This window comes from Lipotes vexillifer, unplaced genomic scaffold (assembly GCF_000442215.2).
Source record: "Lipotes vexillifer unplaced genomic scaffold, Lipotes_vexillifer_v1.1 scaffold716, whole genome shotgun sequence".
Classification (NCBI taxonomy): Eukaryota; Metazoa; Chordata; class Mammalia; order Artiodactyla; family Lipotidae; genus Lipotes; species Lipotes vexillifer.
The window spans coordinates 58390-75304 of NW_006797869.1; the positions used below are offsets into that span (position 1 = coordinate 58390).

The 16915-nt window shown below is 32.9% G+C and overlaps 1 protein-coding gene across 1 annotated transcript in view; it reads left to right on the forward strand.

Moving 5' to 3' along the window:
• GABRG1 (gamma-aminobutyric acid type A receptor subunit gamma1) overlaps positions 1-16915 on the forward strand; it is a 60456-nt gene that overhangs the window by 19486 nt on the left and 24055 nt on the right. The window contains exon 3 of the mRNA XM_007469914.1: positions 12148-12215. Coding sequence (XP_007469976.1) covers positions 12148-12215 — 68 coding nt within the window. The remainder of the gene's footprint in view (positions 1-12147; positions 12216-16915) is intronic.

Here is a 16915-nt window from a genome sequence, read left to right on the forward strand (position 1 = left end):
AAATTTAGGCTTAATAAAATATTATGTATCCATGAAATTCCCAGAAATCTTTCAGCCATAATGTTAATATTTACATAATCATAGAACCATTACCTAAATCATTAAATTAATATTGATACAATACTATTAACTAATCTACAGACCTTATTCAAATTATGGCAGATACCTCACTGATGTCCTTTTTTTTCTGTTCAGAATCCCAACCAAGATCACACAGTGCATTTTGTTCTCATGCCTCCATACTCTCCTCCAACCTGGTATAGTTTCTCAGTTTTTCTGTTTGTTTCATGAACATGATAATTTTAAAGTATACTGGCCAGTGGAACGCCCCTCAATTTGTCTGATATTTTCATTATTGGGCTGTGTTTATGCATTTTTGCCAAGAACACCGCAAAAGTGATATTTTGTGCTTTCAGTGTATTGTGTTAGGAGGCATGTGATGTTTATATATCTTATTACTGGTGATGTAAACCACACTTTCGTTAAGTGTGGTTTCTTCCACGTTTCTTCACTGTGAAGTTATTATCTTTCTTTTTGATTAATAAATGTGTTGTGAGGAGATACTGCGCTGGGGAGAACTATGCAGATATTCTCAGCACACTTTTGTCCATTCCTCTGGTCTCTATCAATGATTCTTACCTGCAGGAGCATTACTGTGATGTTTGTCAAGTGGTAAGTCAATATTATCATCATTCCTTCTACACAAATTAATTGTAATTCTGCAGTAAGTAGTATCTGTGACTTGTCCAATTGTTAATCTATTCACTTATTTATTTACTCAGTGTAGACCTCTAGATATGTGTCTAATCTTATAGTTTATTATCCTTTACCATCGTTTATTTTATTGCTCAAAATGAAAATTTGACAACTGGTATGTCCTATAATTTTATTTCTCTGTTCTTTTATGTTTCTATCATTTTCTGAGCATATCCTTACTTTCTAGCACATAAAATTTTCCAGGCTCCTCTTGATCCAGCAATGGAATTCATCATTTCTCCAAGAACCTGGTTCCTCTTTTTGTAGAATGGTATTTAGAAACAAAGATGTGAGCACCAGGTGTATTTCTTAATATTGGGTGTCACTGCTTCTTGACCTTCTCATTGGGCAGAAGGAGAAAATATATGTTCTACACATACATTCATAGGCATCTATATTTCTATGTCTATCCCTGTGTATATGTATTATAAACCAGAAGTCAATACTGACAGCCCTGTTTCCAATCCAAAGACAATAGGGTTCATTCTAACCTTTCCCTTTTCCTTATCTGTAATTTCTTTTTCCATCAGGGAGACATCTGGCTCTCATTTACCCATAGTATATTTTATTATTTGTTCAATTCCAGTAAATACATAAAGTAATTCTATAATTTTAACATGTCTATAAAAAATTAACTAGAATAAAATATTCATATACAATTTTTTTTGCCTTTATCTTTGCAGTATGTAATCAAAATACTGTTCCCAAAAGTAACTTAGGTTAGTTCTTTTCTTCCTTATCCCCATTCAATGTGGTTATGTTAACCATTTTATGACAGCTTCGTTTCCATGTTACTGGTTATATTCCACTTTGAATGGAATTCATCTATGTTTACTTTTAGCATTTGTATTATTTTATTTCTTTTATTTAATTCCCTGATGCATTTGAATTTTATTTCTGTGTATGGTGTAAAGTATGAATCTAATTTTTATCTTTTTCAAATGGCTTTTCTGTTGACTCAGCATGATTTATTAAAAAGTCAATCTTTGCTTCCATTATTTGAGATGTCAACTTTATCATATATTACATTTTCTTATGTACTTTTGTGATTTCTGTCCTTTCTATTCCATTCTTTCATTTGTTTTTCTATTTATTTGCCACCACACTATATTAACAGTAGAGATTCAACAGTATTTTGAGACTAAAACATCTAGTATTAATATCTTATAAAGCTGGCCCCACCTCATATTTTCATTTTGTTTTGTTTTTCCTTTTCAGTTTTCCTGGCTATTGTGTGTCATTTAAAAAAAAATAGGAGCTTTATTATCAACAAGTTTAGATACATTTGAAAAAGAGCTCTTGGTATTTTTATTGGGATTGCATTAAATTTGTAAATTAACTTTGGGAAAAGTAACATCTTTATAACATTGAATCATCTAATATGGGAACATTGGCTGTCTTTCTAAATCTTCATGTTAATTTTGTATCTCTCTGGAATGTTTTAAGATTTACTCATAGATTTTTCATATTTCTTAAATTGAATCCTAAGTATTTAATTTTTTTCTCCTGTAAATATTTCCTCGACTCTAATGTGCTCTACCGGATTTCTGGTTTTGCATATCAATGTCATTGATTTATGAATGTTCAATTTATCTTACTACCTTCCTGCTGCCTTACTGATTTTCTTTGTTAGTTTAAGCATCATTTGTTTTCAAAATATGCTATCATACCATATACAAAAAAGTATTTATTTTATTTACCAACTCATAGGCAACTAATTGAATTATCTTGTCTAAAAGTGTTATGTTGTTTCATTGTCTAACATGTCTAATATAATAATGAATAGTAGTGGAGATAATGGGTAATTTTGCCTCGTTTTAGTTCTTATGGAAATGACTCTAGTGTTTCTTCATATGAATATTCACGTTAAGAACTTATCCCTTGATTTGCTTGATTTAGCTTTAAAATCAGGAATTGGTACTGAAATTTTTCGAAGCCTTTTTCAACATTTCCGGAAATAATTTTGAGTTTTATCCTCTTTAAATCTATTAGTATCGTGTATAGTATTAATTGAAACAATTTGCATTCTGGACTAAAGCTTTCTTGGTCATGATATATTATAAACTTAATGAGGTATTGGATTCTGCTTGCTAATATATTATTTAGTATTTTGTATTGGTATTTATAAGTGATATTCATCTTCTATTTTATTTTTGAGTACTGTCTTCATTTGTTTTAGCCATCCTTTTACATTTGTTTCATGAAAAGATATTTTCCTTCATTCTCAAAGGTCTAGCACTTTATCTGGGTGTTAGCATCATCTGACTTTTGGAAGTTTGATAGAATTCCATTATAAATTCATCCAGGTCTTGTGCTTTTTGGAAATAGTTAATCACTTTGATCACTTTGTTTTCCTATGAAATTTGGTCTGTTTGTGCTTTCTACTCATTTTTGGTAATCTGTATTTGCCTAGGAAAACTATCTCTTTTATTTAGGTTTTCAAGTTTATTTGCAAAGAAGTCTTCAAAGTAATTTCTTAGGATTAAAAAAAAACTTTTTCTGTTTCAATGTTTAGTTCCCATTTGTTACTTCCTATTTTATATTTTGTATTATCACCCTCTTTTTTCTGATCAAGAAAATTAAGAGAAGTGGATTTTTTCAGAATTTCCACTATTAATGAATGAGCTCTACTGTTTTTCTATTAACTACCTTGTAATTTCTACTTTGTCTTTATTATAACCTTCATTATATTTTATTTTGTTTTGCTTTTTCTTTTGAGTTGGAAATTTAATTATTTATTTTCCCTCTTCAATTTTTGGTGTGTTACTATCTGTATTTCCCTTTTTCTCCTGTAGATTTTGCCTCATCAAGGTAAATGCATTGTTATTTGGTGTATAAATATTTTGTGTTATATCTTCATAATGACTCTCATGGCTTTAAACATTAAAAAGTTGTTGTTTTTATTGAGATGGTTAAATTGATGCCAATTACTTATCACAAGAAACAGAAATCTGTACTTCCATTTTATTCATCATATTTCATTATTATTATTTGACACTCTCTTTTCTTTCAATTAATGTCAGCTCCTTTTTAAACATTAAAAAGTTGTTGTTTTTATTGAGATGGTTAAATTGATGCCAATTACTTATCACAAGAAACAGAAATCTGTACTTCCATTTTATTCATCATATTTCATTATTATTATTTGACACTCTCTTTTCTTTCAATTAATGTCAGCTCCCTATCCCTCATTGCTAAAACAATGTCTGAAACATAAATTACGTTCACTTAATATTTACTGAGTGAACTTTTTTGAATAGAACCTAGTATGTATAATCTTTTAATTTCATGTGTAAGTATTTTGACAGTTGTTCTACTTCACGAATTTAGCATTTTACCTAAATTATTTCAGATCGAGATTTGGACTTTCAAATGCTATATACATCTGTGACATCACATCGTTTAATAGATTAGACAAGACATGTCCTAAGTACCTTGATAATTATACCATACATAGCAGCATTTGTATCTGTTCTTCTCAGATTATACACAATGAATTAGTTAATTGTTCACATGATTTGTAGGCATTCCTTTCTGTCCAAAATTTGTGTTAACATCTTTCTTCTTCAAAAATTATGAAAACAAATTTAATCAATTTACTGAGGACTTCTGAAATTAATAACGAATTAACATTAAAAGGCTTTGTAATTCTAGTAAAGCTTTAATTACTTTATGTTGAATTTTCTTTTTTATTTCTTAACAACTTTTCAGGTAGCATCTACAGCTTTTCAAACAATTTCAGTGATTTAAATAGTTTGATCTAATCTAAAAAATTACTATCCCAATAGATTTAAAGCTATCCCTCTCCCAGGATAGATGATAGACATGTGCCACTAGACAGGGACTTGGGGTGAGAAGGGGAGGATTTGCTTTTTTATTCCATCTGTTTAATTGTTCTAAGTTTCTAGTGATGGGAACATGCAGGAGATATGAGGAGTTAACTGGGTGCAGTTTGAAACTTTTGTCTTCTTAGTTTTTATTTCTTTTTGGGTTAACACCAAATGGCCCTTGGTACACTTGGAGAGGCAAACATATAAATAGTGAGGGTAGGAGGGTAGGAATAGAGTAGAAATGCTTTATATTGTTGTTCATAGGCATTTTATACTGTTCAATTCCTTGACCTGGGGAATCTAGAGGCTTCTCTATATCTTCCACCTGCCTTAGCTCCTTTCATCAACAATCTAGTCTGGAGATACGTGCTGCTGGTGGCCAAAAAACTGGTAAGATGCCTCTGGTCCAGTTATCTTCCTTTGATGTGAATTGTACCCACAAGAAAATAAAATATCCTAGATATTCTAAAGAGTGGGTGTGCAGATACTCCATTGCTTCTCTTTCTTTAAATATCCTCTCCAACTTTCTTTTCCCCTGATCAGGTGTAGGAGCAGGAGCAGGTTGATAAGTCTGCTGTCTAAAGAGACATTAAACTACAGAATAAGAGAGCAGTCTTTCATTCTCCTAAGAAGAAATTCCAAATAATTAAATTTACATATACTTAATATATATTATGTATATTAATAACAGTCATACATTTGTGAGTATTGAATACTTGAAATTGGTTATTGACTATTGAGTACTTGAAATGTGGCTAGTATGGCTAAATTTCAATTAAATTTAATTAATTTCTATTTAAATATAAGTAGTAATATGTACTGTGCAGAGTAGCATTTTATCTGTTCATCTCAGAGTATACATAATAAATGACTTAAGTCTCTCCAAAAAGTGATGTTGGGAAAGCTGGACAGCTACATGTAAATCAATGAAATTTGAACACTCCCTCATACCATATACAAAAATAAACTAAAAATGGCTTAAAGACCTAAATATAAGACATGACAACATAAAACTCTTAGAAAAGAACATAGGCAAAACATTCTCTGACATAAATTGTAGCAATATTTTCTTAGATCAGTGTCCTGAGGAAAAATAAATAAAAGCAAAAATAAACAAATGGAACCTAATTAAACTCAAAAGCTTTTGCACAGCAAAGGAAATCATCAACAAAACAAAAAGACAGCTTATGGGATGGAAGAAAATATTTGCAAATGATGCGACCAACAAGGAGTTAATATCCAAAATGTACAAACAGCACATACAACTCAATATTGAAAAAATCAATCAATCAAAAAATGGGCAGAAGACCTATATAGACATTTTTCCAAAGAAGACATACAGGTGGCCAAGAGGCAGATGAAAAGATGCTCATATCACTAATTATTAGAGAAATGCAAATCAAAACCACAATGAAGTATCATCTCACACTTGTCAGAATGGTTATCATCAAAAAGTCTACAAATAATAAATGCTGGAGAAGGTGTGGAGAAAAGGGATCTCTTGTACACTGTTGTTGGGAATGCAAATTGGTGCCTCCACTATGGAGAACAGTGTGGAGGTTCCTTAAAAAAATAAAAATAGAGCTACCATATGATCCAGCAATCCCACTCCCTGGTACATACCCAGAAAAAACAAAAACCTAATTCAAAAAGATACATGTGCCCCAGTGTTCACAGCAGCACTATTTATAATAGCCAAGACACAGACACAACCCAAGTGCCCATCAACAGATCAATTAAAGAAGATAAGATATATATATATCATATATGTATATATATATATGATATATATACATATATGTATATATAAATATATATATATCCATATATGTATATATATACAAATATATATAAAGGAATATTACTCAGCCATAAAAAGGAAAAAAATATTGCCATTTGCAGCAACATGGATGGACCTAGAGAATATTATACTTAGTGAAGTATGTAAGACAGAGAAAGACAAATACTATGTGATATCACTTATATGTGGAATCTAAAAAATAATACAAAGACTCTATATACAAAACAGAAAAAGACTCACAGGCATAGAAAACAAACTTATGGTTACCAAAGGGGAGAGAGAGGGGAGGAGGGACAAATTGGGAGTATGGGATTAACAGATACAAAGTACTATACATAAAATGCATAAAATAGATAAGCAACATGGATTTACTATATAGCACAGAAAATTGTAATCAATATCTTGTAATAATCTGTAATGGAACATAATCAGAAAAAAATAACTGAATCACTATACTGAACACCTGAAACTAACACAATAGTATAAATCAAATATACTTCAATAAAATATTTGAAAACAAACAAATATGAATAATTATTAAAGTGATCTTTGTAGGCATTCTTTTCTGTCCAAAAAATTTATGTTAGTATCTTTTCTAGCCGTCTGTGTTAGTATCTACTAGCTAAGGTATTAGCACAGTCTCAAGTATCTATCCATATCTACCTTTTCTTCCATGTGTATCCAAGTGTCTATTTGTCCATATGTAACCTAGGGAAGGAGATGGCAAATGTTAGTTGACATTCCTTGTTAGTAAGGCCTGGGAAGAAGCATCTGGACCCAAATATGACATCTTTGTGTTGAGAACCCCTGCTGTCTGTTCTAGGGCAATAAGACATATTAGTCATAGTTCTTTCAAAATCTGTATAACTGCAATATCCAGATCAGCGGGACTATTTCTTTTTTAATACCATTTAGGGGCAGTAAGAAAAGACCATTAATCTTATTTTCCAAGATTAGAGTTTTTGACTGACTTAAATTAATTTTAATATCCAAGGTGACCAAAAAGCTACATATTATGCTAAAGATATCTTAGACTATTGGAATACAGCATGGTTAAAAATAAGTATGAAGAAAATATTTTAAAAATTCATTTTAGTTTAATCTTCTGATTGATAACCAATTACCCACCCAGAGTGAGCTCTCTTCAGTTTTGCCTTAACTACCTGGAAACTCAATGTTGAGCTCACTGTTTTTTAGTTTCTTTCTCTTTTCCTTCCTCTTTGTATTTTCTGGATTACTAAGTTGCCCAGAATGTATATTTCTATATACTCACTTGCACTAGGAGTTTACTTATATTCTGGTGAGAATATATACTTATTTACTTATATTCTGGTGAGAACTTAAAGCAAAGTACTTAGAAGTCACAGCACAGAAAGAGGCCTTGCAAAAATAATTCAGTGTCATCTTTACCTGTCTTCCCTCTATCTATCAAAAATGTAATTTGCTGTGGCAGTAGATGCTTTTCTAAGTCATTGTTGTACTATGACAAAAAACAGATCTTTGATCTCTGTGAGTATTGATGAATTAAACACAGTGTGCCCACTTTCTAAACATCATTTAATAAGCTTGGAATAGCAATTTTCTTTTAGCTTCATTTTTCTACTTTTGAATTGAAGTATGGTGTTTTCCTTTTTAAATATCACTAAAATCCTGCAACTGGACAAACCTTCTACTGAGAAAATCATTAAGCCAAGAAAGTACTTACTCAATTACTAAGAATCCTGTATTTTAAGTGATTTCACGCAAAAGTATTGTTCATAGCATGAATCAATGAAAGCAGTAATAAGTCATTATTAAGGAACAATTACAGATTTCTGTTGTTTTCCTTTTTATATTTTGAAGCATATAAGCACTAGCTGTAGTTTCAAAATTAATCTGAAATATTTTAATTCACTTTCAGGTTTATTTTACGTCGTGTTTTGGGGATGAAGTTTAAAGGATTGGATCAAATGATAGCACCTCAAAGTTATAAAATGATATATATAATAACTCAAAAAATGCTCATAGTTTGCAAATATATGTTCATTGTGTAATCTATTGAATATCTTCTGTGAATAGCAATGTTCTATGCTGGAATTACTGATGTAATATATCTTTTGTCCCATCTCAGAAGAACTTGATGTATGTGCATCATGAAATATCTCAGTGTGTCTCAGGCCCTAATGCCAGAGTTAATATTTTTGTAACAAAAATTTGCCTTATTATTTGCCTTATTATTATTTCCTTAGTTAGCTAAGGAAATGTTGATATCAAGAAACCAGGACAGATCACTCATATCTACATCTTTCTCTACTGTAAAATGTGGAAAGTATGTCCTGTAAATAAAAATGTCCTCAAGAATATTACTCAGCCATAAAAAGAAATGAAATTGAGTTATTTGTAGTGAGGTGGATGAAACTAGAGTCTGTCATACAGAGTGAAGTCAGAAAGAAAAACAAATACCGTATGTTAACACATATATATGGAATCTAAAAAACAAAAAAACAAAGGGTTCTGGAGAACCTAGGGACAGAACAGGAATAAAGACGCAGACGTAGAGAATGGACTTGAGGACATGGGGAGGGGGAAAGGTAAGCTGGGACGAAATGAGAGAGTGGCATGGACTTATATATACTACCAAATGTAAAATAGATAGCTAGTGGGAAGCAGCCACATAGCACAGGGAGATCAGCTCAGTGCTTTGTGGATAAGGAGGGTGGGAGGGAGACGCAAGAGGGAGGAGATATGGGGATATATGTATATGTATAGCTGATTCACTTTGTTATAAAGCAGAAACTAAGACATCATTGTGAAGCAATTATACTCCAATAAAGATGTTAAAAAATATCATTTAGTTCTTGTCATAAGCAATGTTCAGCCCCAAGTATCATGCAATAGAGAGCAGGCACTCAGTTTTTGTTGATTTATCAGATGAACTGAAAAAATCTAATCAGATAAGACTGGTACATTGCACTTAATTGCTTATAACTGTTAATAAATATACTAAATGAAACTAATAAACCTATTGTTATTAATTGACTTTCATAAAAACCACTCTGTAAATCTAGTTATAATTAGCTTAATTATATGATATTTATTGGTTGCAATTCATAGCTAGTCAAACATAAATGGCAAATGATTAAAGCAACTCATCTCAGAAGTCATCAGCTTAGGTTAAGCTATATAACCTTCTATAAGTCATAGAACCTACTTTTATTTAAGAAATCTAATTGTTGGCTACTAGATCGAATTACATTGTCATGCATCATGTAAATCTAGAAACCTATAGTTTTGCATACTAAAACTATTTCTAACAAATCCTATTTATTTTTCTAGCTAAGAAAATATGTATGTCATGTAATAAAATATTTGCTTGGGGAAAAACTAAATAAATACTGTATGTTTTTCTAAGTGTAGGGCTTTTTATAATTTTAAAGATTAAAAATAAATATGGTTTTAAAATAATACAGGCACTGTTTTCCAAAATGCCTCAAGTTTTCCATGGAAGCTTACCAGCCTGGAAGCTCTGACAGACTAAAAGTTACTAAGATAGGGAGACCTGAGACAGGATAGGGACTCAGACAGGCAGATTCAGCTATGTACTAGGGGAGGGGGTTCATCCTGTGAGGTTTAATATAGTGCCTGCATTGTAAGAGTGGTAAGTACTGGGCCAGAAAGGGAAATCACATAAACTTATCCAGAAAGGATAACTGAGTATACAGTACTGGAAACTTGCTTACTTTAGCATAGACATTTTCAGGGTACAAGGTGGTTTTTCTGCTTTATTTTATTTGCATTATCTCTATGTAAATCTCCATGAGATCTATGACAGATTTTCTTCTCACAATGTCTTTTTCCCTTCTTGTCTTCTTTATGAAACCTTTATATGCATTCCTCAACAAGTATTTGCTGAATCAGTAAATGAACCCTTTATGCTTTATATGGCAGGGGGGTAGGGAGTAAAAAGAAACTATGTGAAAATGTTTTTCATAGTGAACAAAAAAATCTCATGAGTATAAGTTATCATCATTATGGTAAATCTCATTATAGCAAGCCAAAAATACCTGACAAAGGTTCAAAGCCCAAATCACAATCAAATATGCACTATTGAAGATAGTAGTTAATCATATCATTCAATTAACATTTAAAAGGCTGACCTGTGCTGCACATTTTGATAGAATATAAGAATACAGCATATACCATTTAAACACTAATCTGGAAAACACAAATGGTTATGTACAAAACACAACAGATGAAGTCCACAGGGATGGCTGTACAATATACTCTAAGAATTAGATGAAAATACACCTTTCACCGGAACCAGCTATAAACAACCCAAAGGAATTTTGTTAACAAGAGAGGAAGGAGGTGTGAACAAATTTAATGAAGCTCCTCACAAGAATCAGACCTGGATGTAGACGCTTCAGATCTATCACCTCCTTTAATCATCCTAACTATGCTTCAAGCTCTAGTGTGTGCCGGAACTAGCTTATACTGGCTCACAATAACCACTCATTATATATCGTCCGGACTCTGTATTCAGTGACTTCACACTGGTGTCTTTAAATCATTCATTGTGGGAGTATTTACAACACTGAAATCAGCAAAAGGTACAAATCGGGGCTTTTTTTCTCCCAGTCCAAGAGCAAGTTTGTTAACATTTGCTAGCACATCATGATATGTACTAAGTAGGATAACATACCAATGTTTAGGCTCTAAAATCCATCTAATCCTAAAATTCTATGACTATTGCAGAGCAAATTACCTAGCATTTTTAACTGAATAAACTTCCTTAGTTTTAATGGATGATTTAGACAGTTTTAGGCTGTACACTGGGAGGTTTTTAGTCAAAAATGGTAATTTTTAGTTACATAATTTATTTGTAAAATGAAAAGGTTGCTGTGTTTATATAATGGGCCATGCTTCCTCATTTAATAATGAGAATGTTTCATTATTGAAAGTGTAAAATAATAATAGTTATTAAGATTTATTTAAATAAGATTTATTTACGACAACCTATGATTATATCTTTAACCATCCTTTTTCTTTTTTTTAACATCTTTATTAGAGTATAATTGCTTTACAATGGTGTGTTAGTTTCTGCCTTATAACAAAGTGAATCAGCTATACATATACATATATCCCCATATCTCCTCCCTCTTGTATCTCCCTCCCACCCTCCCTATCCCACCCCTCTAGGTGGTCACAAAGCACTGAGCTGATCTCCCAGTGCTATGCGGCTGCTTTCCACTAGCTATCTATTTTACATTTGGTAGTATATATAAGTCCATGCCCTCTCTCACTTCGTCCCAGCTTACCCTTCCCCCTCCCCATGTCCTCAACTCCATTCTCTATGTCTGCGTCTTTATTCCTGTCCTGCCCCTAGGTTCTCCAGAACCATTTGTTTTTGTTTTTGTTTTTTTGATTCCACATATATGTGTTAGCATATGGTATTTGTTTTCCTGTTTCTGACTTACTTCACTCTGTATGACAGACTCTAAGTCCATCCACCTCACTATGAATAACTCAACCTCGTTTCTTTTTATGGCTGAGTAATATTCCATTGTGTATATATGCCACATCTTCTTTATCCATTCATCTGTTGATGGACACTTAGGTTGCTTCCATGTCCTGGCTACTGTAAATAGAGCTGCAATGAACACTGTGGTACATGACTCTCTGAATTATGGTTTTCTCAGGGTATATGCCCAGTAGTGGGATTGCTGGGTCATATGGTAGTTCTGTTTTCAGTTGACCATTCTTTATATTGGTATTTTGCAGTGAGGCCCACAGTAATTGAAACTGATGTTTACGTAAACAGCATTGGACCAGTTGATCCCATAAATATGGTGAGTAATGAATATTTAAAATAGTTATCTGGCATAGAGTTCTGGAGTATATATATACCACAATAATAGAAAGAATATGTGAATAATTTCTGATAACTAATTCTGAATGAGCTCAGGACAACAGGTGCAATTAGTGATTCGTTGGTTGTGCGTAGGCTGACTCCAAGGTATAGAGATGATTTTGCAGATGGTAGAGTCATTTTTTGAGATAGGCAATATAGCCATATGTGCCCTCAGATGCTGAAGGCACATTCAGGAGGAACCGTCCAGTAATGATTTGGATTTTAATTTCCAGGAAGAAGTTATGATTGGAAATAGATGTAAATTGGGGAGGGAAGAGGGACAAGCAGCATAAAATATAGCTTAAAGCCTCAATAAATGATCCAAGGAAGATGCAGATTCAGAGGAACACAGGTCTGAGAATCAGATGGTATTTATAATGAGGTCAATGCATGTAAACTACAGGTGGAAGAAAGAGAAATGCAGGAAAGGGACATACTCAGAAAAGTCAGAGGGTAGGAGAAGAACCAGGGAGAAGATGATATTGTATAATCTGAGGAAGAAAAGAGAATGGAAAAGAAGGAACTAATAATCAGTTGTCAACATACACGAGAATCCAGTGACAAATGGAATAAATTGGGCCCACTGGTGTTGGTTATATGGTACTGGTTATCTCTGTTAGGTGAAATTCAGTGGAAAAGTGAAAGAAAGAAAAGAATAACAGCTGAATCGTACGTCTCTCCTCCATCCTCAAAATTGGTCTCCTATCCAACTTCTTGTCACAGAGCTAGAAATATGGGTTCTGCAGTGATAGACATGCAATCATGTGTGGATTTCAAGGTGATGGTGAGTAAGTGGGAATGCAGGTTAATTTTATGAACTACTATTTTGAGAAACTTGACTTAGAAGAGAATGAGGTAAGAGTTTGGCGGTAGAGAAGGAAGAGAGTAAAAGAGAAATATGAACAAGAGAGAATATGAGAAAATGTCAAGGAAAGGTCATTTAGGATGGAAAATGGAAAAGTTTGTAACTATGATTTATCTCTTATACACAGAATAGTTTTCATTACCACTTGAAAGACATAATTAATAACTCCAATATAACCCACAGACATTATTTAAAAGAGGTTGAAAATGTGCTGTTCCAAACCCTAATGATCCCATTTCTGTGAGTCAAACTACTTGGTCCCATTCAATGAGCTCATTCATGTTTTATGTTCATCTCCTCTGATTTGGTCACCTGTGTTACTCTCTCAGGCTGCCGTAACAAAGTGCCAGAGACTGCTGGCTGAAACAACAGACATTTCAGACATTTATGTCTCCAGTTCTTAAGGACAGAAGTCCAAATCAAGGTGTCAGCAACTTTGCTTTCTTCTCAGGCCTTTTTCCTTGATTTGCAGTTGGCCACCTTCTCACTGTGTCATTACATGGGCTTTCTTCAGTGCATGTGTTTCCCTGGTGCTCTTTGTGTATCCAAATTTTCCCTTCTATAAAGACAGCAGTCAGATTGGATTTGGGTCCACCCTAAACACCTCATTTTAACTTAATCATCTATTTAAAGGCCCTATCTTCAAAAACAGTCACATTCTGAGGTACTGGGGGTTAGGGCTTCAACATATGAATTTTGGGAGGACACCATTTAGCCCATAACACCGTGCAAAGATAATTCTCTAACCCTTTGATGATTTTTCTCCCTAACTTCATTAATTCATTATCACAACAAATTGTCTCTTTATTACTGATCTTAACCACTTTATGCCTGAATAACCATTATTATATACTTGTCTGTGTCTGCTTATTCTTATAGTATTACAGCCATGCTCAGTTTTTCTCTTACTCAATATGATGTTCACATGATTGTCATTAACTTTCACAGCTGCCTATATTGATTACCGTACTGACAGCATTTTGGCCACACCATAATGGACATCTTTGTTGCCTTAGTGCAAATAAATACGAACTGGCTTGGGATAAGTTGAATTTGAGAGTCTGAAAATAGGAGCCAACTGTCAGGAGAAAGGGCTGGAGCAAGTATTTACCGGGGATTAGCTAAACCTCCGAGGAATTGGAAAAGCAGTGTTAAAGTAAAGAGAGAAGGAAAAAGAAACAAATATCAGACCCTGAGGAACATGTATTGGTTGGCCAAAATGTTCATTCGTTTTTTCCTGTAAGATGGCTCTGGTAGCTCTTAGTTGTCTTTAATTTGAAACAGTTTTGTTAGATTGTATTGTGACAGCTGTCATATCAGCATGCATTAAAAAAAAAACTTACCAAATTGATGAATTTTTGTGTAGCCATTTTAATACTGAAGGTGGAAGAAAAAAAGCAACATTTTCGGCATATTACGCTTTATTATTTCAAGAAAGGTAAAAATACAACTGAAATGCAAAAAAAGATTTGTGCAGTGTATGGAAAAGGTGCTGTGACTGAACAAACCTGTCAAAAGTGGTTTGTGAAGTTTCGTGCTGGAGATTTCTCTCTGGACAATGCCCCACGGTAGGATAGACCAGTTGAAGTTGATAGGGATCAAATCAAGATATTCACTGAGAACAATCAACATTATACCACGTGAGAGATTGCTGACGTACTCAAAATATCCAAATCAAGCATTGAAAATCATTTGCACCAGCTTGGTTATGTTAATCACTTTGATGTTTGGGTTCCACATAAGTTAAGTGAAAAAAACCTTCTTGACTGTATTTCTGCGTGTGATTCTCTACAGAAACGTAATGAAAACATTCCGTTTTTAAAACAAATTGTTGCGGGCGATGAAAAGTGGATACTGTACAATAATGTGGAACAGAAGAGATGGTGGGGCAAGTGAAATGAACCACCACCAACCACACCAAAGGCCCGTCTTCATCCAAAGAAGGTGATGTTGTGTATATGGTGGGATTGGAAGGAAGTCCTCTGTTATGAGCTCCTTCTGGAAAACCAAACAATTAATTCCAACAAGTACTGCTCCCAATTAAATCAACTGAAAGCAGCACTTGACGAAAAGCATCCAGAATTAGTCAACAGAAAATGCACAATCTTCCATCTGGATAACACAAGACCACATGTTTCTTTGATGACCAGGCAAAAACTGTTACAGCTTGGCTGGGAAGTTCTGATTCTTCTGCCGTATTCACCAGAGACTGCACCTTCAGATTTGCATTTATTTCGGTTTTACAAAATTCTGGAAAAAATTTCAATTCCCTGGAAGACTGTAAAAGGCACCTGGAACAGTTCTTTGCTCAAAAAGATTAAAAGTTTTGGGAAAATGGAATTATGAAGTTGCCTGAAAAATGGCAGAAGGTAGTGGAACAAAAGGGCGAATATGTTGTTCAATAAAGTTCTTGGTGAAAATGAAAAATGTGCCTTTTATTTTTACTTAAAAAACCAAAGGCACTTTTTGGCCAACCCAATATATTTAAGGACCTGAAAGATGAAATTGAGGTAGTAAATGAAACAGCATAGTTGGCAAGAAAATGAAGATAAAGCAAGGGAAGAGAAAGTTTCAAAGCGTGTTTTAGTATTACTTCTATCCCAAACAAATTTGTATACAACCTCTTGGTTTTTGTAAAGATAAAACATTCTATATACCTGTGTGTATTGATTTAACATTATGCAAATATAAGATTTCATAAAGTAATGCCTTACTAAAATGTTAATTTTCTCTTTAAAAAAATCATAAAATATTCAGTCTCTAATTAACCAATACTTAGATAAGCCCATTTGGGCATGTGGAAGTCTAAATTTTCCTGCATTGTATATGTTTTATTTGAGGCTTTTGTTTTCAATTTGAATGAATTCATTAAAGAAAAATGTGGTCATTAAAGAAGAAGTAGAATTCAAGACTGAATTAGTATTCCAGAAATATTTTGACAAGAATGGCTATCAAGAGGCTTCTATGATGATCTTCCTATATAAAAGTTTCATGGTATTAAATATTTAGTTTTCCCAGTGGGGCAAATTATACACTTGTAACCTTGGACAGTGATAGTTTTTTTAAAAAAGCTAATTAAGTGAAATTACTATTAAAATTGGTGATACTAAAGCACGTATAAGAAAAAAAACCTGTGGAATATTTGATAGTGTTTATTAAAAGAGAAGCATTGTCATACTAGGGATTAAGGAACAGTTTACATAGAAGACTATTTTAACTAAACAATGCAGGAAAATTAGAATTCAGTTATTATAAAATGAACAAAATTGCTTTGACTGTGAGTGTAATAAAGCAAGCATTTTTTTTCCCTCTTTACACATACAACTTAAGTTACTGATAAGGAATAAAATTAATACATAGGTTTAATGTTTTTATTTTTTCAAATGAGGCAAAATTTTGTTTGGTGCAAAATGGTTGTTTCATTTTAAGCTTGGCTACATAAAATAGTATCTGTAGATTACTGATAAGACCTAAAGCACTATCATTCTACAATAGGATATGTCTTTCTTTTCTTTTCTTTTCTTTTTAAATCCAGGGTTAGATTAATGGCTTCAATCCTGGTGTCACTGTCAAAAAACAGATATTTAATAATTGCATGTTGAAAGAATGAATAAATCAGTCAATAAATAGATTGTTCCTATAATTTCTATTTTGAGAATTTAAGTGCAAAGTGAATAACAGATGCACTAATGAAGATTGAAAAATTAACTTGGAAAGAGGCTGTTCAACTATGCATCTCTAATTAAAACTAATTGTAAACAGAACAGAAATAT